This window comes from Anomaloglossus baeobatrachus, chromosome 3, assembly GCF_048569485.1.
Source record: "Anomaloglossus baeobatrachus isolate aAnoBae1 chromosome 3, aAnoBae1.hap1, whole genome shotgun sequence".
In the NCBI taxonomy this organism is placed as follows: Eukaryota; Metazoa; Chordata; class Amphibia; order Anura; family Aromobatidae; genus Anomaloglossus; species Anomaloglossus baeobatrachus.
Window position 1 is genome coordinate 78,222,854 of NC_134355.1, and position 23,322 is coordinate 78,246,175.

Here is a 23,322-nt window from a genome sequence, read left to right on the forward strand (position 1 = left end):
ATCATTTTTTTATTTATTATTTCATGAAATTCATGAAATAATTAAAAAAAAAAAAAAAAGGGCTTCTCTATATTTTTGGTTCCCAGCTGGGTACAAATAGGCAGCTGGGGGTTGGGGGCAGCCCGTACCTGCCTGCTGTACCCGGCTAGCATACAAAAATATGGCGAAGCCCACGTCATTTTTTTTTTCTTTTTTGGCAAAAAACTGCATACAGTCCGGGATGGAGTATGCTGAGCCTTGTAGTTCTGCAGCTGCTGTCTTCTCTCCTGCTTACACTAGTGAATGGAGGATACTGAGGCTTGTAGTTCTGCAGCTGCTGTCTGCTCTCCTGTATACACTAGTGAATGGAGGATGCTGAGCCTTGTAGTTCTGCAGCTGCTGTCTGCTCTCATGCATACACTAGTGAATGGAGGATGCTGAGCCTTGTAGTTCTGCTCCCCCTGCCTCTCCCTCCAGCATACAGTCCTGGATAGAGCATGCTGAGCCCTGTAGTTCTGCAGCTGTATGCTCTCCTGCATACACTAGTGGAGAATGAAGAACATATTGAAGAAGGAAATTACTTCAGACCTTTTTTATTTTTTTTTTCTTTCAACAATCTTTCTCTGATAAAAAAAAGCATAAAAACACAGAGCAAAAAACGCACCAAAACCCGGTAAAAACGCGTCTGTTGTTTGCCACGTATGGTTTTTTGGGGTTTTTTGACGCAAAAAAACGCACAAAAACACCGCTTAAATAAAACAACGCAGTGTGTGAACTTAGCCAAAATCCACACTGTTACTTGTCATGCATGGGACTACAAGGCTCAGCATCCTCCATCCAGGACTGTATGCATTTTTTTATCCAAAAAGAAAAAAAAAATGACATGGGCTTCGCCATATTTTTGTATGCTAGCCGGGTACAGCAGGCAGGTACGGGCTGCCCCCAACCCCCAGCTGCCTATTTGTACCCGGCTGGGAACCAAAAATATAGGAGAAGCCCTTTTTTTTTTATTTTATTTCATGAATTTCATGAAATAATTTAAAAAAAAAAATGACGTGAGCTTCGCCTAATTTTGGTGTCCAGCTGGGTACAACTAGGCAGCTGGGGATTGGAATCCACAGTGAAGGGTGCCCAAGCTTTCTGGGCACCCCCACTGCGAATTGCAGTCCGCAGCCACCCCAGAAAATGGCGCTTTCATAGAAGCGCCATCTTCTGGCGCTGTATCCAACTCTTCCAGCTGCCCTGATGCCGAGTGGCTAGCCGGGTAATAATGGAGTTTGGGCTAGCTGTATATTATCAGCTAGCCCTAAGCCCGAAATTCATGGTGTCACGCCAATATTAGACATGGCCACCATGAATTTCTAGTAATGATAGATAAAAAAAAAAAATACACAACACACAGAAAAATATTTTTATTAGAAATAAAACACAACACAATTAGTGACTCCATCTTTATTGAAATAAACACCCCTCCGCAGTAATCCTGGGTTAGGGTCCCGCGCCGTCCAATCCGGATCCAATATCATCTGATCATTGGGGAAAAAAAAAAAATGGGTGAACCACCCCTTTAATGCAGAACTAAAAGTCCCCCATTGATTGTGAGAGCAGCCCCTCACTTCCACCTGTGACGTCATTGCCCCAGCAGAGTGGCGCGCACACACACACACACACATTATACGCGCGCACACACACACATATTATACGCGCGCACACACACATTATACACACGCGCGCACACACACCATACACACACACTATACACACCATACACACACACTATACACACTATACACACACACACTATATACACACACACACTATATACACACACTACACTATACACTACACACACACACTATACACCACACACACACACTATACACACACACACACACACACACACTATACACTATACACCACACACACTATACACACACACACACACACGCGCGCACACATTATACACGCGTGCGCGCGCACACATTATACACGCGTGCGCGCGCACACATTATACACGCGTGCGCGCGCACACATTATACACGCGTGCGCGCGCACACATTATACACGCGTGCGCGCGCACACATTATACACGCGTGCGCGCACACACATTATACACGCGTGCGCGCACACACATTATACACGCGTGCGCGCACACACATTATACACGCGTGCGCGCACACATTATACACGCGCGCGCACACATTATACACGCGCGCGCGCGCACACACACACATTATACACGCGCGCGCGCACACACACACATTATACACGCGCGCGCGCACACACACACATTATACACGCGCGCGCACACACATTATGCGCGCGCGCGCACACACACATTATACACGCGCGCACACACACATTATACACGCGCGCGCGCACACACACACATTATACACGCGTGCGCGCACACACATTATACGCGCGCACACACACATTATACACGCGCGCGCGCGCGCACACACATTATACACGCGCGCGCGCACACACATTATACACGCGCGCGCGCGCACACACACACATTATACACGCGCGCACACACACATTATACACGCGCGGCGCGCGCACACACATTATACACGCGCGCGCACACACATTATACGCGCGCGCACACACATTATACGCGCGCGCACACACATACGCGCGCGCACACACATTATACACGCACGCGCGCACACACATTATACACGCACGCGCGCACGCACACACATTATACACGCGCGCACGCACACATTATACACGCGCGCGCGCACGCACACACACATTATACACACGCGCATACACACATTATACACACGCACAGCTGTGAGTGCTTTCCTGCAGTGACCTGGAACTCAGAAGGTGAGCCCAGGTCAACGCAGGGGCGCACACACAGCAGTGTGGGTGTGTGTATATATATATAGTGTGTGTATGTGTGTGTATAATGTGTGCGTGCCTGCTGGGGCAATGACATCACAGGTGCTAGTAATTTCATTCACCTGACCCCGTGAAGACAGTGCCGCCCGATATCACTACCGTGACCGGGTCTCGCAGCACTGCCGTCACGGGGTCATGTGAGTCCATTGTGAACTTACCTCACCTGACCGCCGATGTCGCTGGCAGGCTCCTGTCCTGGCCCGGTGTCCTGAGGCGGCACGTCGTCATAGCTACAGCTGATCGCGTCCTCCGATCAGCTGTTCTGCAGACACCAAGCTGTGTAATGCGGGCTTCAGAAACATGGCGCCGGAGATAAGCGCTATGCGCAGAGGCCCACTCCGGCGCCATGTTTCTGAAGATTAGCATTTTACATTCAGCCGGAGGGAGGGAGGAACAGGCGGCGCGGGGGGGCGGGGAACACGTGCATAACCCGCCCGGACATCAGGAGAGAGGGAGGAACAGGCTGGTGGGGGGGCGGGGAACTCCTGCATAACCCGCCCGGACATCAGGAGAGAGGGAGGAACAGGCTGGTGGGGGGGCGGGGAACTCCTGCATAACCCGCCCGGATATTAACACAGAGGTGCACACGTCAATCAAAAAGTGCACGAAATTTCAAACTTTATAAAGATGAATTTCACTGCCTAAACACCCGAGCTGCACCCCAATGGTATGTACACACTGTGCATGATAGTGCCAGTACGGCACTGGCTGCAGCTTATACTCGAAAATCCTGATGATTGGTTCCCTTTAAATACTGTGTTGACTGGAAGTCACTTTTCTCAATGCAATTCCATTAGTGTCTCGACGTGAGCCGGAAACCAGCAGTGAGAAAGTGACTTTCAGTCCGAAGGAGGAAGCGGTCGGTAAATATTTTAATACATACACAAGTATGACCGAGGAGGGGTAGATTAGAAATAAACCGATGACAGGACAGGTTGGGGAACACTGCTCTAAGCTATAATTAATTAACGCAAATCAGGGAGATCAGCACTGGGGAAAAAGTAGACACTTCTGGGAAAAAAAACAAACATTTGTAACATGTCCAAGTTATCAATATTACAGTTAAAACCAGAAGTTTACATACATTATCTAAAGACACATCTGCAGGTTTTTCTCACTATCTGACCCGAAATCAGAATAAACCTGTTTTAGGTCAGTTAGACACCAAAATTATATTTCCAAAATGCCAGAATAATGAGAGAATGTTTTAAGACATTTGTATTAATTTCTGCAAAGTCAGAAGTTTCCATACATTTCATTAGTATTTGGTACCATTGCCCTTAAACTATATGACTTGGGTCAAACATTTTGGATCTCCTTCCACAAGCTTGTCACAATAGTTGGTAGGAATTTGGGCCCATTCCTCCTGACAGAACTGGCGTAACTGAGCCATGTTTGTAGTTCGCCTTGCTCGCACCGGCCTTTTCAGCTTTGGCCATACATTTTTAATAGGATTGAGATCTGTGCTTTGTGATGGCCACTCCAAAACATTGACTTTGTTATCCTTAAGCCACTTTATAACCAGTTTGGCAGTATGCTATGGGTCATTGTCCATTTGAAAGAGCCATTTCTACCCAAGCGTAAAGGTCCAGTCACACTAAGCAACTTACCAGCGATCCCAACAACGATAGGGATCGCTGGTAAGTTGCTAGGAGGTTGCGGGTGAGATGTCACACTGCGACGCTCCAGCGATCCCACCAGCAACCTGACCTGGCAGGGATCGCTGGAGCGTGGCTACACGAGTTGCTGGTGAGCTCACCAGCAACCAGTGACCAGCCCCCAGCGCAGAAGATGCTGCGCTTGGTAACTAAGGTAAATATCGGGTAACCAACCCGATATTTACCTTGGTTACCAGCGCACGGAGCTACAAGTGCAGAGAGCAGGGAGCAGCACACACTGAGCGCTGGCTCCCTGCTCTCCTAATTACAGCACACATCGGGTTAATTACCCGATGTGTGCTGCAGCTAAATGTGCACAGAGCAGGGAGCAGCGCACAATGCTTAGCGCTGGCTCCCTGCTCTCCTAGCTACAGCACACATCGGGTTAATTAACCCGATGTGTCCTGCAGCTACATGTGCACAGAGCAGGAGCCGGCACTGACCGTGAGAGCGGCGGAGGCTGGTAACAAAGGTAAATATCGGGTAACCAAGGACAGGGCTTCTTGGTTACCCGATGTTTACTGTGGTTACCAGCCTCCGCAGAAGCCGGCTCCTGCTGCCTGCACATTTAGTTGTTGCTGTCTCGCTGTCACACACAGCGATCTGTGCTTCACAGCGGGACAGCAACAACTAAAAAATGGCCCAGGACATTCAGCAACAACCAACGACCTCACAGCAGGGGCCAGGTTGTTGCTGGATGTCACACACAGCAACATCGCTAGCAACGTCACAAAAGTTGTTCGTTAGCAGCGATGTTGCTAGCGATGTTGCTTAGTGTGACGGGGCCTTTAACCTCCTGGCTGATGTCTTGAAATGTTATTTCAGTATTGCCACCTAATCTTCTTTCCTCATGATGCCATCTATTTTGTGAAGAGCACCAGTCCCTCCTACAACCCCACAACATGATGCTGCCGCCCACGTGTTTCACAGCTGAGATGTTGTTCTTAGACTTTACAGCTTCTTCCTTTTTCCTGCAAACAGAATGATGATCATTGGCCAAACAGTTCAATTTTAGTTGTCAGACTACAGAACAGGTCTCCAAAAATTAAGGTCTTTGTTTCTGTGTGCATTTGCAAACATTAATCTGACTTTTTAATGTTTTTAGTGACTAATGGCTTCTTCCTGGTAGAGTGACCTTTCAGCCCATGTTGATACGGTACTCACTGTGGACAATGACAATCTTACCAGCTTCCGCCAGCATCTTCACAAGGTCTTTTGCTTTTGTTCTTTGGGTTGATATGCACATGTCTGACCAAAGCACGTTCAATCTCTTGTACACAGAACCAGTCTCCTTCCTGAGCAGTATGATGGCTGGACGTTTCCATCTTGTTTCTACAGTACTTGGGTATAATTGTTTGAACAGGTGAATGAAGAACCTTCAGGTATCTGGAAATTGCACCCAAGGATGAACCAGACTTGTGCAAATCCACAATTGTCTTCCTGAGATCTTTGCTGATTTCTTTTGACTTTCCATAATGCTACACAAAGAAGCAGTGTGTTTCAGGTGTGCTTTAAAATACATCCACAGGTGTGTCTCTAATTAACTCAGATGTAGTCAATAAACCTATCAGGAGCTTCCAAAGACATGACATCATATGGGCTGTTACATATTGGGTAAAGGCATAGTACTCTTAGGCTAAGTTCACACATCCTGTGTTTTGCATCAGTCACAATCCGTCGCCTTGGGGAATTACGGTATCCTGCAAAATATTTTGCAGGAATCCTGTATTTCCCCATAGACTTCTATTAGCGACGGATTGCGACTGATGACCCTGCGTTGCATCCGCTGCGTCGCGGTCCGTCGTTTTTGACTGACCGCCGAGCGGGGAGCAACGCAGAATGTAACGTTTTTCGGGCCGTCAAAATTAACGCGCCGCGCAGGAATCCGTCGCCATCCGTCAAGCTTGTAATGCATGTCTATGGTGCTGGATTCCGTCGTAATCCGTCTTACAACGGAATCCAGCGCAGGATTCCGTCATGCTCTACTGAGCATGCCCAGCATGCTTGGCACGCCCACTGGGCTGTCCCAAACACAGACGGATCATGACTGATCCGTCAAAAAACGGACGCACAGCGGATGTAACGGACGCAACTGATCCGTTTTTTCACAGGATTCCTGTGAAAGGAATCCTGTGAAAAACATCAGTTGCATCAGTTGACATCTTGAAAATGACTGATCCGTTGCTGACGGACCTGACGGATTGAAAACACAGGATGTGTGAACTTAGCCTTAGTGTATGTAAACTTCTGACTTTGCAGAAGGTAATAAAAATGCTTTAAAACATTTTCATTATTCTGGCATTTGGCAAATTATAAATAATGTTGGTTCCTAATTGACCTAAAACGGGAAAGGTTTATTCTGATTTCATGCCAGATAATTTAAAAAAAAAAAAAAAAAAACTTTTTTTTTTTTAGATAATGAATGCAAACTTCTGGTTTCAACTGTAGATGCAGGGACGTCTGACTCCAGTCACCCCAACATAAGGATGACAACTGTCCAAACATTTAAGGTCCGTAAGCATAGGTCATTGCACTGCAGCTCCGTTCAATGTGCTCACCTCTGGTCGCTGCCAATCAGCTGATCAGTATGGGGGCATGGATGTCTGCCCTCCCCCCCCCCCCCCCCCCGCCAATCTCAGGGACCCATCTTAAGGACAGCTGATCAGTCTTTTGTGACTTGACAACCCCTTTGAGTAGAGAGGAGTTCTGTCCAGTCACCTTATTTTAAAGAGTCAAGGTCGGAAACCATACGACAGGCCTCTCTGAAAGACGCAAGTATCAGTGTGAACAGATTTAAAGTAGAACATTCAGTATTTTTATAGAATATTTGTACCAAGATTTTGTACATGAATTTAGCACTTGATGGGATTAGCTGGCATCTTTATTTAGGACGCGTCCTCAGGACAATAGTATCAATGTTAGATTGGTGGAGTCTGACTCTTGGCACCTGTACAGATCCGCTGTATACAGGGCGAGCCACATCCTCCCCATGGTTTACCAGACCGTTCTGTACCCTTAGTTGTGGCCAGCATTTTCGTTCAGGGCCATTGAAGGGCGTGAAGTAGAAAAAGGGAACTGCGGGTACCAATCATTGCTGCTACCACAATATGGAGCTGTGCCTGGTAAACAACGGAGGGCACTCCGTTCTGGGACCACCACTGATGTAATAATGATGGCCCATCCTAATGTTAGATAACTGCATAAGCCCTTTAAATTATCCATCCATATAGTTCTCGTTGAAGGGAATCTGTTATCAGGTTTTTGCTATGTAAGCTGAAGCCAGCATGCTGTAAGGGTCAAAACAGAGAATTCAGGGATGCTTGTTGTCAAGGTCCGACCAATTGTCCCTGTGATATCCGTGTGACATATGGATAGCTCACGGACAGCATGACCTGGTATACTTACCTGTCCCCAGTGCTCCTGTCTACAGCGCTGCTGTTACTTCCGGGTCCGCGGTGAGGGCAGGGAATATGCATGAGCCTCATGAGCGGGCCCGAAAGCAACAGCATCGCCGGAGAGAGGGGAGTATAAATTCTTTACTTTGATGTGACCAGTGTTTTCTCTGGTATGTGTCACATGGATCACATCATGCTGCCAAGAGAAAACGGATGTCAGATGGGGAGTACAAGGACACGTGTGAAACGTGCGCAGACCCATTGAATTTAATGTGTGTGTGTCAGTGTGAAAACTGATGTCACAGTATTGGAGACATGAATGCGTGAAGGAGGCCTAAAAGATGTCTACTACTTCATAGACCTTGTATTAATGGACAGAGAGAAGGGTCATTTATTTTCTACTCATCGTCTATATACTCTGTGCATCCTCCCCCTTCCACTCTGATGGGGTCAAAGTCCAGCAGGGGCATCACAAACGCTGCAGCTAATCAGTGGCTGCCTCAAAGATTTTAAAGTGAACCTGTGAGGTCCAATATGCACCCAGCACCATGAGCAGTTCTGGGTGCATATTGCTAATCCCTGCCTAACCCTCCCTGCGTCTAGTGGCATAGATAAAGGGATCTTTAGAAAAAGTATTTCTAAAGATCTTTTACTGTATGCTAATTAGAGCAAGGGGACTAGTCCCCTGGGCGTTGCTTCCCTATGCCAGTCTACTCCATTAGCATGTTAGAGCGCCCCTGTTGGTGTGCTATCATGCTAATGAATATGCAGCGTCACACGATCTCACTCACCTCTCCGCCACCATTGAGTCCGACGGGGGATTTCGGCTCAGTGCGCATGACCCCAGGAGTTTGGTCATGCACACTACTTCAGTTTGAAGCCAGGACATGTGTACCCGGCTTCATAGTGCACATGACCCAAACTCCGGAATCATGCATACAGAGTTGAAATCCAGCGTCGGGCGGCGTTTGCAGCGGAGGCGTGGGTGAAAACATCCTGTAGCCCAGCGTATTCATTAGCATGTTAGCACACCCACAGGGACGTACTAACATGCTAATGAAGCCAAGTAGCCAGGGCAACTAACACCCAGGGGACTAGTCCCCATGCTCATTAGCATATGATAAAGTATCTTTAGAAATACTTTTTCTAAAGATCTCTTTATCTATGCTAGAGTATACAGGGACTGTTAGGCAGGGATTAGCAATATACACCCAGATCTGCTCGTGGTTTGATCAGGATCCCTTTAATAACAGCAGCCCAGTGGGGAATGCAGCACTAAGGATTTAAGCAGCACCAGCCAAGGTCTTTGCATATCAGTTTTTCTCACCTCTAAGGCTATGTGCGCACTAGGCGTTTTTGCCGCGTTTTTAGCGGCGTTTTTTTACCGCGTTTTTGTGCTGAAAACGCTAGTAGTGACATTGCTTCCCCAGCAATGTCAATGGGTTTTCAGAAGTGCTGTCCTCACACAGCGTTTTTTTTAGCTGCGTTTTTGTGGTGACCACAAAAACGCAGCATGTCAATTATTTCTGCGTTTTCCACTGCGTTTTTCACTCATTGAATTCAATGAGATGTTAAAAACGCAATGAATAACGCATATAGCCGCGTTTCTATGACTAAAAACGCAGCTATAAACGCAAGGGGTGGGCACTACAGTGACGTGTACAGGAAGAGGATTCCTTCTGTTGGTAAACACAGAAGCATGAATCCTCCCGGTACCGTCACCGCTGCTTCCACCTCCCGTCCTGTGCATGTCAGCTCCGTGCGGCGCCATGTCTGGGCGGGAGGTGGAGGCAGCGGCGAAAACCAAAGTGAACAGTAGAAAAAAAAAAAAATGTCATATAACTCACCTGTCTGCAGGGTCCGGTGCAATGCCCGCTCCCATCTCCTCCCGGTCCCGCCGCTCTGGCTGTGTGCAGTCTCCCCGGGGCAGGACCTTGCTTGCAGGACCTGGCGCTGATCACCTGATGCAGTCACCTGACGCATCAGCTGATCGCGGTGTCGCCGGCTTTTTCTTGCCCGGCCGGCTATCAGCTGATCCTGCCGTCACGGGACTTCATCAGCTGATTACCGGCAGCTCCGGCAGCGATCGTATAGGATCAGACTCCTGTCCAATCGATCGCTCCAGGAGCTGCCGGTAATCACCACAGCACATAAGTGAGTATTATTTTTTTTTTTTTTCTACTGATGCATCAGCTGATTGTATAATCGGCTTTTATACAATCAGCTGATGTGTGATGGGATTCAGGCACTTGATCCTGACACATCATCTGATCGCTTTGCCTTCCAGCAAACCGATCAGATGATATTGGATCCTGATTGGACGGCGCGGGACTCTGACCCAGGATTACTGCGGAGGGGGGTTTATTTCAATAAAGATGGAGTCACTAATTGTGTTGTGTTTTATTTCTAATAAAAATATTTTTCTGTGTGTTGTGTTTTTTTTTTATCATTACTAGAAATTCATGGTGGCCATGTCTAATATTGGCGTGACACCATGAATTTCGGGCTTAGGGCTAGCTGATAATATACAGCTAGCCCTAATTCCATTATTACCTAGCTAGCCACCCGGCATCAGGGCAGCTAGAAGAGTTGGATACAGCGCCAGAAGATGGCGCTTCTATGAAAGCGCCATTTTCTGGGGTGGCTGCGGACTGCAATTCGCAGTGGGGGTGCCCAGAAAGCATGGGCACCCTGCACTGTGGATTCCAATCCCCAGCTGCCTAGTTGTACCCGGCTGGACTCAAAAATTAGGCGAAGCCCACGTCATTTTTTTTTTAATTATTTCATGAAATAATTAAAAAAAAAGGGCTTCTCTATATTTTTGGTTCCCAGACGGGTACAAATAGGCAGCTGGGGGTTGGGGGCAGCCCGTACCTGCCTGCTGTACCCGGCTAGCATACAAAAATATGGCGAAGCCCATGTCATTTTTTTTTCTTTTTGGGCAAAAAACTGCATACAGTCCTGGATGGAGGCTGCTGAGCCTTGTAGTTCTGCAGCTGCTGCCTGCTCTCCTGCATACACTAGTGAATGGAGGATGCTGAGACTTGTAGTTCTGCAGCTGCTGTCTGCTCTCCTGCATACACTAGTGAATGGAGGATGCTGAGACTTGTAGTTCTGCAGCTGCTGTCTGCTCTCCTGCATACAATGAACATTTTGAAGAAGGAAATGACATCAGACCTTTTTTTTTTTTTTCATCAACAATCTTTAATGGCATTGTGCACTGATTAAAAACGCAGTGAGCAAAAACGCAGCAAAAAACGCACCAAATCGCGGCAAAAACGCATGCGTTTTTGCCGCGTTTTTTTAGCCGCGGGTGCGTTTTTTAGACAAAAACGCACATAAAAACGCAGCGTGAAAAAAACGCCTAGTGCGCACATAGCCTAAGGGGAATCCAGCAGTGGACCACCCTCTACTCAGCACATTCTAAATTCCTCCTCTATTAAATGCTTTATTAAAAACACAAAAAAAAATACTTTTCTATAGAATCTTTATGGTCTTAAATCCATCAGGGAAGCCCAGCGAGCTATAGCAGAGCACACACAATGAGGTGCAGCGCGGCGGGTTACTGCAGGGCATAAACATGTTTATCTGCAAGTTTACACAAGGCAGCAAAATGTACAATTATACTGCAAAGTGGTGCACCGCCTATTATGGTAAGAGGTGACATGCCCTGGAGGCCAGGGCACACAAACCTGCCTAATAACAGAATCCCGCCACATTACACCTATTCAAGGGGTTTTGGCTTTGGATGTGGGAAATACACAGATAATTAAAAACAGAAGACTGGCAATAGAAAACATTAAAAAGGAGAATTATTGGCAGCCTGTAAGTCATAAGAGATACAGAACGGTAAAGTCACTGTCTCCATGTCTGTGCGGTTATATACACGCAGCTCACTGTAAGGCTATGTGCGCACGTGTGCGTATTGCATACAGTTACGCTGCGTTCTGCACCTGCGTCCCCAGCATAATCTATGAAGATTGTTCATGAGACGTGCGCACATGGTGTATTAGAACGCAGCGATTCGGCTGCTGCCCGAGACGCGCGTTCTAAGAAGTGACATGTCACTTCTTTCGTGCACGAATTCTGCAGGCACCAGGCGCTTCAGAACGGAGCTCTTGTGTGCGGTGCAGAGCGCACACATGCGCACATAGCCTTATAGGCGTTTTAGGTTCATAAGTAAAAAAGGTTTTGTGATCTCATTTGAAATAAGTTGCTCTTTACTAGGTGGACACAGATCATTCACCACTGGAACCAGTACCCATGGTAAGGGGAGAACACTTATTCTCCCCCCCCCTTGCTTTACAAAAAGGGGCCAAAGGATAAAAAAAAAAAGAAAAATAGAATATCAAACCTCTTCGGAGCTGCTGCTCCAAAAGTGTCCGGTTGTGACATCACTTCTGCTCGCTGAGGTCACCGTCTGGCGGTTGTGACGTCTTTACATCCGGTACCAATAGAGCAATTCTAGTATTAAGGGTTTGCTCAGTTTCTTTTATAATGATACCTACTCTTGAAATTGCTTTTTAAAAAGGTGGACAGCCCCTTTGAATAGGTAAAAGGCATAATTCCCATTCCAGTTACTGGAATATCCATTCCTTGCACTGGAGACCAGTTTTTTGTCATGAGTCACAATCCATTTTCTCGACGGATCCAACTAGCTTGGGGCTAAAATAATAAATTGAAGCACGCTCAGTTAAAAAAAAAAAAAAAAATGAATCAGTCGCCGGATTCCGTCATTTGACGGATGACGACGGATCCTGCGCCCATAAACTTCCATTCTACCAAATGACGGACAGCGACTGATGCGCCACATACGACGTACACAAAAACATTACTTTGGCTGTCATCTCCGTCGATGAATGGAAACATTTTTTGCTGGATCTGACAGATGAAACGTGAGGCCATCCGTCGCAATCAGTCACTTATACAAGTCGATGAGAAAAAAAAACCAGATCCAGCAGCATCAGACGTCGTATCCGTTTTTTTAAAGATTCGACAGATTGTGACTGATTGCAAAAACATGATGTGGGAAAGGGGCCTTACTGGGGCTGCTTCAAGTGTCTTGATAAAATGACAGTTTAATCAGCAAGAGATCATTAGAGGACTACTTGGCGTGCTTTCAGGTAGTCCAGAGCTCTGTATAACCCCACCCCCACCACTGATTGGCAGCTCTGTATACACTGTATATGGGCAGAATGCTGCCAATCAGTGGTGTGGGCGGGGTTATACACAGCTCAGATGAGAACTTGTTAGATCTGCAGCAGATAAAACAGTGATTTTTAACAAAATGACAGCAAGCAGCCCAGAAGGTTACATTGCTGGAATCAGGGTCTCTGCTCCTACATTATGCTGCTCTCAGATGGAGAAGCCAAAAGCTGGTGACAGATCTCGCCATCTCAGCCATTCCTTTAATTAGGGCTTTAGTGAAACTTTTCCAGTAGTCCTCTTTACCAGAAAGTTGTTTTACTAAGGGGTCAATGAAGCAGAACAGTGTTTCTCCCCCCAAAAAACAAGAATAGTGAACAAAAAAAAGCTTATAAATGAAACCCTGTCCACACATTTTATTCCTGCCTCTTTAGCATTTTGTAAAGCTACCACCCCAACCCCTCCCCGCCACCACAAAAGGCTACACTTTATTCATCGTCTGATGGATGCAAAAAGTAAATAGCAGTGAGCCTCACCCCACAGCTTCTATCACCGTCCTCAAACAAATTATCATCAAGGGTTTAGCGCTGGTGTCACTCACCCTGCTTCTATCTCCACCCCCTAACAGTTTCATAGTTAGAAGACTCAGCAGAATGCCGCTGCTGCACTCGCCTCTCCCACAGCTTTTATCATCATAGATCCAGGACATCTTTAGATGGCAGCGATGCAAGAAAATGTTATAAGTAACTGCAGCGCCACCTCCTGATGACATCTGCTTCAGGAGGGTCAATAGACGTTGCAGGAGTGAGTGCAGCCCCAGCTTACTGTGACGTCCTGTTTGAGACTCCTCTGAAATTAAAAGTCATGGGAGGAAGAAGAAAAAAAAAAGTGTCTTTTCAATTTTTTAAGCCACTTAAGCTTCTTTTTATCCTAGTCTGGTGGGTGGTCCCAATCAGTGATCATCTGTGTATAAGCAGCCATACAGGAAAGGATCTATTGCATTAGCTCAAATAAAAAGGCCTTCTACAGGCCTGCAGTTACCTGGCCAATGTGATTACATGGTGCACCCGCTGTCTAGATAGAGTACATCTCTATACACTCCAGCAGGGTAATCCATGGCCAACGGGGGCCATTGGACGAGTAGGCTTTCCTCATAGTTATCTAGCGGGGGACTTTTCTAGCCAAGTGAGTGGTGGATTTTCTCTCCCAGAAGTTCAAGGAAACACCACAATGGATTAGGTCCTGTTGGCCCCTTGATACCTAATAGCGGTACCGCCCATTGTAAGCTCCATTTTCACAGCTATTCTCCACCATGAGCGCTGATCACCAGCACTACAGGTCTCGGGATTACCTTTCCAGCTATGAGAATTTCCTGAACTATAGGTAACACGAGTCGTGTTCATATTCCGTTTACGTCTGCTAATCATTCTCTCCTAGCTGAGCCTTTATCTCCTTTATAATCACATATGCAGATATACACAGTGAAATAAAAAGGAGCTCATACAATGCACACAATGCACAAAGAGGAACTGAACCTTCATATTTCCATAAAATGTCACCGGTGATAAATCTCCTGAGCAATGAAGGGGTTTAACCCAACCTTCCTCCCTGTGACCGGTCAAGCCGTGATGGCTGGCGACTAGAGATGGGCGGACTCGCAGAAAACTGGGACCTGATCATTTTTTTTGTAAAAATCCAGTTCCGGTCCGGAATCCGGTACCCATATAAGTCTAGGGAACCAGAATCTGGTGATTAAAACTGTTAGTGGAAGAGATAGGGGGATAGGAGCGCAAGAAGTGTACACGGTGAAGCTCCATGTCATGGCGGGAAGCTGCTTCCAGGTCACACATTTACTTCCAGAGCTGCGTGCATCTAGATCGTGCACTAAAAATAAAAGGTACATGCTAGAATGTATGGGCTCCTTCCAGGTATGATGTAAATTGTCACATGATGGAGCATGTTAAAAATGGAGCCCGATGTAGAATAAACACTCTTTTTCCAAGTCCACGTGGGCATGGAGTTGTTTATAATAGAAGAGGCGGTCTGGGGGTGAGATCCCTAGATTGGGGGGGGGTGGAAGGGATGATCAGATCTCTGCACCCACGATGAGGTGTCCTCCTCTGCTCATCCTGAGCCTCCTGGGTTATGCAGCAGGGGACTCAGATGAGCTGCGCTCACGATGTGTCCTCCTGTGCTCCTCCTGAGCCTCCTGCTGCATGGAGCACAAGATTCAGGATAAGCGCGATGATGTGTGCTCCTCTGCTCAGACTGAGCCCCCTGCTTCATGAATCATGATTCTGACCCGCAGACAGCACCTGTCATTGGTTGCAGGCAGACGCTGTCACACAGGCTGGAAGCACGTCTGACTGCAACCAATCACAGACTTCAGATCGGCCGGTGGGCGGGGAAAGCAGTGCATATGTATGAGCAAAGATGAGCAGCACAGGGAGGCCACAGAAGCAGTGTACAGGTGCGCTGGAGCCTCAGTAAGTATGAGGTTGGTTTCTTTATTTAAATTTTTTTTTTTTTAATTTCTCGCGTGCCAGATCTAGATCAAACACCCGGAATCCCCGCACCTTTGAAACTGCAGATCACTACTTGTGACCTCATTTTTAGGTATTAGTGGGTGGTCTCAGCAGGGACCAGATGTTTATCACCTATTCTGTGGATAAATTGTGGGAAAAACCTTTATGATGCCAAAATCACTGTGCAAAGCTCAGGCAGAAGTGTCCACTGGGCGGCGGCTTCCTTGCCTAGCATGATTGACAGGTGTCTGTAGAATGATCTTGCTGACTAGTTCCCTTTAAAGAGACCCTGTTTCCTCCACCAGGATTGTGTGCCTTATATGCCATCATAGAATGAAGCATTTAAAGGGAATCTGTCTGCAGAATTTCACCTCTAAACTATGAGCATGTAGCACTTTCAAAGACAATTCCAGCAAGACCTTTACGTGACCAGTCCACTCCTCCATTACCAAGAAATCAGGGCTTGAATTGATATACAAATGAGGGTGAAAATCTAAGGTAGCTCTGAAGCCTCTGTCACTCCAGCTCTATGTTCCACCGACTTCCGCTTGCCTGTCTGACCAAGCATGCCTGTTGATTTTAAAGGGAATTGGTGACTAATCTGCAGCCACCACCAGTGGGATCTTATTCCAGATTACTGTTTACAGAGTGGCCTCCGCTCTTATATAACATAAAAAACATTTATACTAACCTAGGGGGTGGTCTGGTCCGATGGGCGTCGATGTATCTGCTGCGATCCCAGTCCTCCTCCTACCCAGCAGAGTATGGATGACGAGGCCTACATCATCCACACAGGCAGACATTGCAGTCTTGCGCAGGTGCACTTTGATTTGCCTTTGTAAGGGCAGATCAAAGTACAATAATGTGCAGGTGCGAGGAAAGGCTGCAGACCGCCTGTACATGCGCACTACAATACTTTGATCTGTGCTGAGCAGGGCAAATCAGAGTGCGTCTGTGCAGGACCTCAATGCCGGCCTGTGTGTATGATGTGCCTGACGCGTCCTACATGAACCTCATAAGAAGGAGGATGGTGATCGCAGCTGAGAGGAGGCGCTGGACCAGAGAGCAGCGACAGCCATCAGACTGGACCGCCCCCTAGGTGAGTATAAGAAGTGTTTTTTACATTATACACAGTGGCTTGGGCTCTTATATACAGTATTCTGAAATAGTGTATGCAAGAGCTCACTGGTGGTAGCCATGGCTTATAGTCATCAAATCTGGTGACAGGTTCCCTTTAATGGGAAGTGGGAGATAGCATGACGTCCTGGCATGACTGGCAACAGCTTTATCTTCTGGCTAAACAAACAGGATCAATCATCCTGAATATGAACAGGTCTGATCTTCCAATCTATAGTGAGCACAGCCAAACTATGCTTCAACATAAGCGGCCAAGGAGAAAAAGACCAGGCAACTTACCCGCCAGCTCCTTGTGGAGACCGGTACAAGGCACGCTCAGTTCACCCTATGGCGGGCCTGCAGGCACATCAGCTGTGCACTTATAATGGACCCAAATATTTTAATGGGAACCTGTCAGGTTGCCTGGGCATCCAGAAGCACAAGCAGTTCTGTGCCAGTATCTATAATCCCGGCCTAACTAACCCAGCATATAGTAGAATAGATATAGAGCATGCATTCCTAAAGACCATTTATGAGATACTAATGAGCGCAGTGACTAGTCGCAGTTCCCCGACTAATCTGCCCACTTAGCAGGTTATCACGTCCCTGTCTGCACGGTGGCATGGTTTACAACGTTCAGAATCATCTGCATCTCTATACCAAGCTGCGCATGTGCATGGCTTGGTGCCTCTCAGCATTGAGCATCCCTGATGCTGGGTGTATGCACACCGGCGTCCGAGAGGCACACTGCGCCTCCCCTAAATTCAAAGGCAAAATGCTGAGACCTGCTGGGAGGGTATACACCCAGCCATCCAATACTGGGCACACACTGGAAGCCAGGCGTTAGCACATGCTGCCGAGGGGCAGTGGGTTATGAACTATAACACACAGAGGGATGCCTTGACCCTCGTCAGGATCTACCAGGCACCTTAATTTTTTGACCCCGGTGTTTAAGTCCATCAAAAACCCCAGACTGAACACCAAGCTCAGTGTGAACATTCCCTTACACAGCCGCAGCTCCCACTATAGATGGATAGGGGGTCTGCAAACCCTGCAGAATTGGCAAAACCTCAGCCCAAAGCTCAGTGCCGAGTTTGTACACCGGACACCCCATGAGGGTGAGGGGGCGACAACTGTCACAGGCCCCTTCTGGGTAGCATGAGGTGTCTTGTGTGGCAGGCACTTCAGGGGGCTGAGTGGGAGTTTAGGAGGGGGGGGCGGGGGGCTAGAGGCCTGCGACAGGCACGTTAGTGGGGCACACCGGTACGGGGTGTGGTTTAGGGGATATGGAGATGCTGCATCAGGCACGCTTCCTGGGGGATGGCATCTTTGCCCAACAGCACAAAGCAGAACCAAAAATGCAAGTGGTGATCATCTTGGTAGAATGACTCCGGGGCTCAGGAGAGTAATGAGAGCGGACGTGCTGGGATTTCCTGACAGCAGCCTTCACCTTTAATCCTATTATCAGGCGGTGTGGCATCTCTGCCGCTCACACTCCCCAGATACCACGCTCAGTTGGGCACAGGCAGCATGTTCAGACAGCGCTGGAGTAAAGCCGTGCCCAGACACATGAAGCCGCTCGCCCTGCCCACCCATAGCAGCAGCCAGACCAGCAAAACGGAGAGAAGACTGCTCTGGTGGGCGAGCGGAAAATCCTGCCAGGAAGGGGGACGCCGGAGACACCGGATCAGTCACAGGGGGGGGGGGGGACCCTGGAGACACCGGATCAGTCACAGGGGGGGGACCCTGGAGACACCGGATCAGTCACAGGGGGGGGGACCCTGGAGACACCGGATCAGTCACAGGGGGGGGGACCCTGGAGACACCGGATCAGTCACAGGGGGGGGGACCCTGGAGACACCGGATCAGTCACAGGGGGGGGGGGACCCTGGAGACACCGGATCAGTCACAGGGGGGGGGGGGACCCTGGAGACACCGGATCAGTCACAGGGGGGGGGGGGACCCTGGAGACACCGGATCAGTCACAGGGGGGGGGGGACCCTGGAGACACCGGATCAGTCACAGGGGGGGGGGGGACCCTGGAGACACCGGATCAGTCACAGGGGGGGGGGGACCCTGGAGACACCGGATCAGTCACAGGGGGGGGGGGGACCCTGGAGACACCGGATCAGTCACAGGGGGGGGGGGACCCTGGAGACACCGGATCAGTCACAGGGGGGGGGGGACCCTGGAGACACCGGATCAGTCACAGGGGGGGGGGGACCCTGGAGACACCGGATCAGTCACAGGGGGGGGGGGGACCCTGGAGACACCGGATCAGTCACAGGGGGGGGGGACCCTGGAGACACCGGATCAGTCACAGGGGGGGGGGACCCTGGAGACACCGGATCAGTCACAGGGGGGGGGACCCTGGAAACACCGGATCAGTCACAGGGGGGGGGGACCCTGGAGACACCGGATCAGTCACAGGGAAAGGACGGAGCATGGGCAATCCAGGGCAGCCATAATTAAAAGCCCCCGGGTGAATGAGGAGTGCTGGAGGTGAGGGGGGGGGGGGGGGTGTAGCGGCACTAATCAGCAAATAAGCCTCATTACAGATTCCTCCTCTGCACAAATCCGACACATTTTAACCCCTTCCTACTCAGGATATTGATTTCCCAGGGAATTTATTTCTGTGCAATGAATATTTCTAGTCTGTAAATCCACAAACGCTGCAGTGCATTAGACAGCAGCATGGACGTGCTCAGCCCCAACAGGGAGGAGAGGAGGAAAGGGAACCGGCAGGGAAGAAGCCCCCACCACCGTGCCATCATGTGTCAGGAGGGGCTGCAGCCAGGGTCCACATCAGCCAAGGGTTAAAGGGCTCCTAGAACAGCTAAAGCCACCACCATCAACAGAGACGGGGTGTAGGTCACAAAAAAAAAAAATCCACAGGAGCCCACACTGTCTGTGAGTGGGAGACTGGGACCGAGCTACACATTGCACCATAGTGCCGGGGTCTGTGTACAGACAGCAGCGCAAAGACGTATACACAGCTGTTCACACAGGGAAAACTGCAACCGCAGGGTATATACATCTATATACACCTCCATGTATACCCCATATATATGTGTAATAGTGCATATACACAGCAACATATACACTGCAACACAATGCTGGGGTCTGTGTACACACAGAAGCGCAAAGACGAATACACAGCTGTCCACATAGGGAAGACTGCAACCGCAGGGTATATACATCTATATACTGATCAGTGTATACACATCCATGAATACCCCATATATATGTGTAATACGTGTAATAGTGCATATACACAGCAACATATACACTACACTGCACCGCAATGTTGGGGTCTGTGTACAGACAGCAGTGCAAAGACGTATACACACCGCAGGGTATATACATCTATATACACATCCATGTATACCCCATCTATATGTGTAATAGTGCATATACACAGCAACATATACACTGCACCACAATGCCAGGGCCTGTGTACAGACAGCAGTGCAAAGACTTACACACCACCAAACACATAGGGAATACAGCAGGTGCGGGGTATATACACATCTATATACTGCGGAACAGATTATACTGATGAAGTATACCATGTGTGTGTAGATATACATATACACATACATAGCCACATATACACTGCACCACAATGCCGGGGTCTGTGTACAGACAGCAGCACAAAGCAGTGTACACAGCCATACACAAAGGTAAAACTGCAACCACGGGGTATATACACCTGTATACAGGTGATACCAACACATGCTGCAAAAATAGATTATACTGCACCCAACGTATACACATACAAATATATATATATATTTATTTTACACATCCGCAGTGATCAGTATGTATATACATATATGCTGTTACATACATGCACACATTTATATGTATATATGTATGTGTGCACGTATGTAAATCTATATATACATACTGTATACACATACTGCTCATTCGGGCTCCTGCTGCAGTGTGTATGATATACATGTATGTACAGGCTGCAGCAGGCTCTGCAGTGATCAGACACAGTGTGGGTTTCCTAATCCCGCTGCAGTGTATGTATGTGTGTGTGTGTGTATATATATATATGTATGTATGTATATAACACACTGATTAGCAGTGATGGCGGTGTCCGGACTCTAGGGCCCAGCACGCAGCCCCGGCGCCCCTCTCCTCCTCCTCTCCCTTCCCCCTCTCCTCTCCGCAGTGCGGCCTCACCATGCTGTCCGCTCGCTCCTCTGGCCGCCGCTGCTGACTTGTTGTTGCCGCCGCTGCTCCGTCCGCTGTGCCCGAGGCGCCGCTTGGCTGCTGACTTCTCCGCCGCTTCTTCACTGAGCCGCAGCCTCTGACCAGGGGGATTGCGGGCAGCGGTGTCTGGGAGGAGCAGGAGGGAGGCGGGGGTCCTTGACGTCACGCAGAAGCTGGGCGGAGCCTCGTGCCGTTACGTCCGGGTACTTTGGGTGGAAACGTCGCCTAAAACCGCCGTGGACGTCATGACGTCATCACGGAATCGGGACCAAGGGAAGGGGCGAGGCCTGTGGCTCCATGTTGGATGAGGGCAGAAAAGGGCAAATGGTTTACAGTTTAAGTAGAAATTACAGTGGACTTCCGGGTCTCCAAACAGTGGGATCATAAAAATATACAGATAATGTGTCCACAATCTGGTGCCCCCTACTGATTGCATGCTGCATCTGCACAACATGACTGAAAGCTGGAGGCTGCTGGGTAGAGGAAAGTTCTTTTACTACCACTGCCGAGGCTTTCAGTGTGGTGCCTGGGCAGCTTTATTTCAGTATATTGCCACGATACACATTCAGTATTTGGTGAGATTTTTTACCGCAGCCAAAACCAGGAGTGGAACAATCAGTGCGGAAGTATTGTAGAAACATGGGCACTACTTCTTCATTTTTCACCCACTCCTGGTTTTGGTACTGTCAGGACAATATGCAATTGACTGAAGATCGATGGTAGAGCCGACAGCAGCTTTCCCTAGTGTGCCGATTTATTGGGCAATTAAAACAGTGAACGTATAGATATAACACCTGATCCCAATGCATGGAATATATATATATATATATATATATATATATATATATATATATATATATGTTATGTATATAATTTCGGTACTGTCACTGCTAAACTTCACAATAACCTAAGAAAAACTAGCTGCCACCATCAATCGTTTATACAGGTCGATTGAACACCCATCACTGGTAACGTTTGACCTCAGGGATGCGGTTTATAAAAGAAAGAGGAACAAATCTATTTAATGTTATATAATCTAAAAAGTAGGCAGTGTTTATAAGTATATATAAAAGATGAAAGGGGACAAAACAAAAAAGAATATACAGTTACATAAAATAAAAGAGATAAACAAAAAGAAAATGTTCCAGGAGCAAGATATTACCACCATATTTCCTATTATGACTTTAGCTTTCCGTAGATAATATGGAGGAATTAACCCCATCCTTGAGGCCAATATTAATTTTGGGCTCATCCGTAGACCGCATAGTTATACAAGAACATGTATGTAATTCCCTTTGTGATCACGGTGCTGAAAATGTGTCTCCCATAACTGTAAGGATCTATGCTGTTCACAAAAAATCAATTATTCATAACTTGGCTTTGTTGTCAGTCCATCAGACCTTTGAAGCTTGGAAGGTTTATCCATTGAGGTGACAGAAGTGTAGCTTCCCAAGCCTTGTATACACAGAGCCCAGGGGTTGTTTGTTTTACAGCAAATGTACCAGTTCAATTACCTGTTCACACCAGGGGGTCCTAGCTGAACAGGTGCCAGATGTTGAGTGGTAGCTCTTGTCTAATTACCAAATTATGCAGCCATGTTCCATTTCTCAGTACATTATTACAGGTTACAAATACTGATGTAAAATACTGAACGTGTACACGTGGCTTTGAAGTGGAGATTAAGCACTATTAATCTGCAAATATAGGGTCAAAGGGAATCTGTAATGTCCCCAAAGGGAATGTGTCAATAACATTTTCTCTAGGATAGCAGAGATCATGCAGGATAGGGGAGTAAAGTCTTTCCATGGACATCTACTATACCACTATCTAGTGCCCCTTCTGCATTATCGGGCATATTGATTGATTGCACCACAAGCCTACATTTTCATATTTAAAAAAATAAATAAATAATAATAATCTGCACAATGGGGCACCAATCTATCCATGGAAAGGTTTTACACTGTCCTGTCCTGCACTACCTCTGTTAGCCTAAGGGAAATGTTATCAACACATACCCTTTAAGCCTCTAAGTAAGTCATGAAGTAGATGTAGGTGTATAAAATCAGAGTGAGATTTATCTCACCCTTTTAAAGCACCACTCCACCAGGTTCGGACTGGGCCACCGGGGTGACGGGGGATCTCCTGGTAGGCCCCAGGTCCTTAGCGGCCACCCGTGCTTCACATAGGGCCCCAGGCTGGTAACCGCGGGCGGTGCTAAAGCAGGGGGTCTGTGCGGCTCCACCAGCTGCAGTGTCAGGGCCCCAGGCATCTCCACCAGCAGCAGTGCCGGGGCCCCGGGCGGCTCCACCAGCAGCTGTGCTAGGGCCGCTTGATTTTATGTCGGCCAGGGCTGCACTGTGCCTG

General features: G+C 48.0%; 1 protein-coding gene across 1 annotated transcript in view; it reads right to left on the reverse strand.

The window, feature by feature from the left end:
* The window catches only part of PPP3R1 (protein phosphatase 3 regulatory subunit B, alpha), a 99,073-nt gene extending 77,952 nt beyond the window's left edge, over window positions 1-21,121 (reverse strand). The window contains exon 1 of the mRNA XM_075339271.1: window positions 20,929-21,121. Within this exon, the coding sequence (XP_075195386.1) occupies window positions 20,929-20,931 (3 nt within the window). The 5' untranslated portion in view covers window positions 20,932-21,121. The remainder of the gene's footprint in view (window positions 1-20,928) is intronic.
* Between the last annotated feature and the right edge of the window lie 2,201 nt (window positions 21,122-23,322).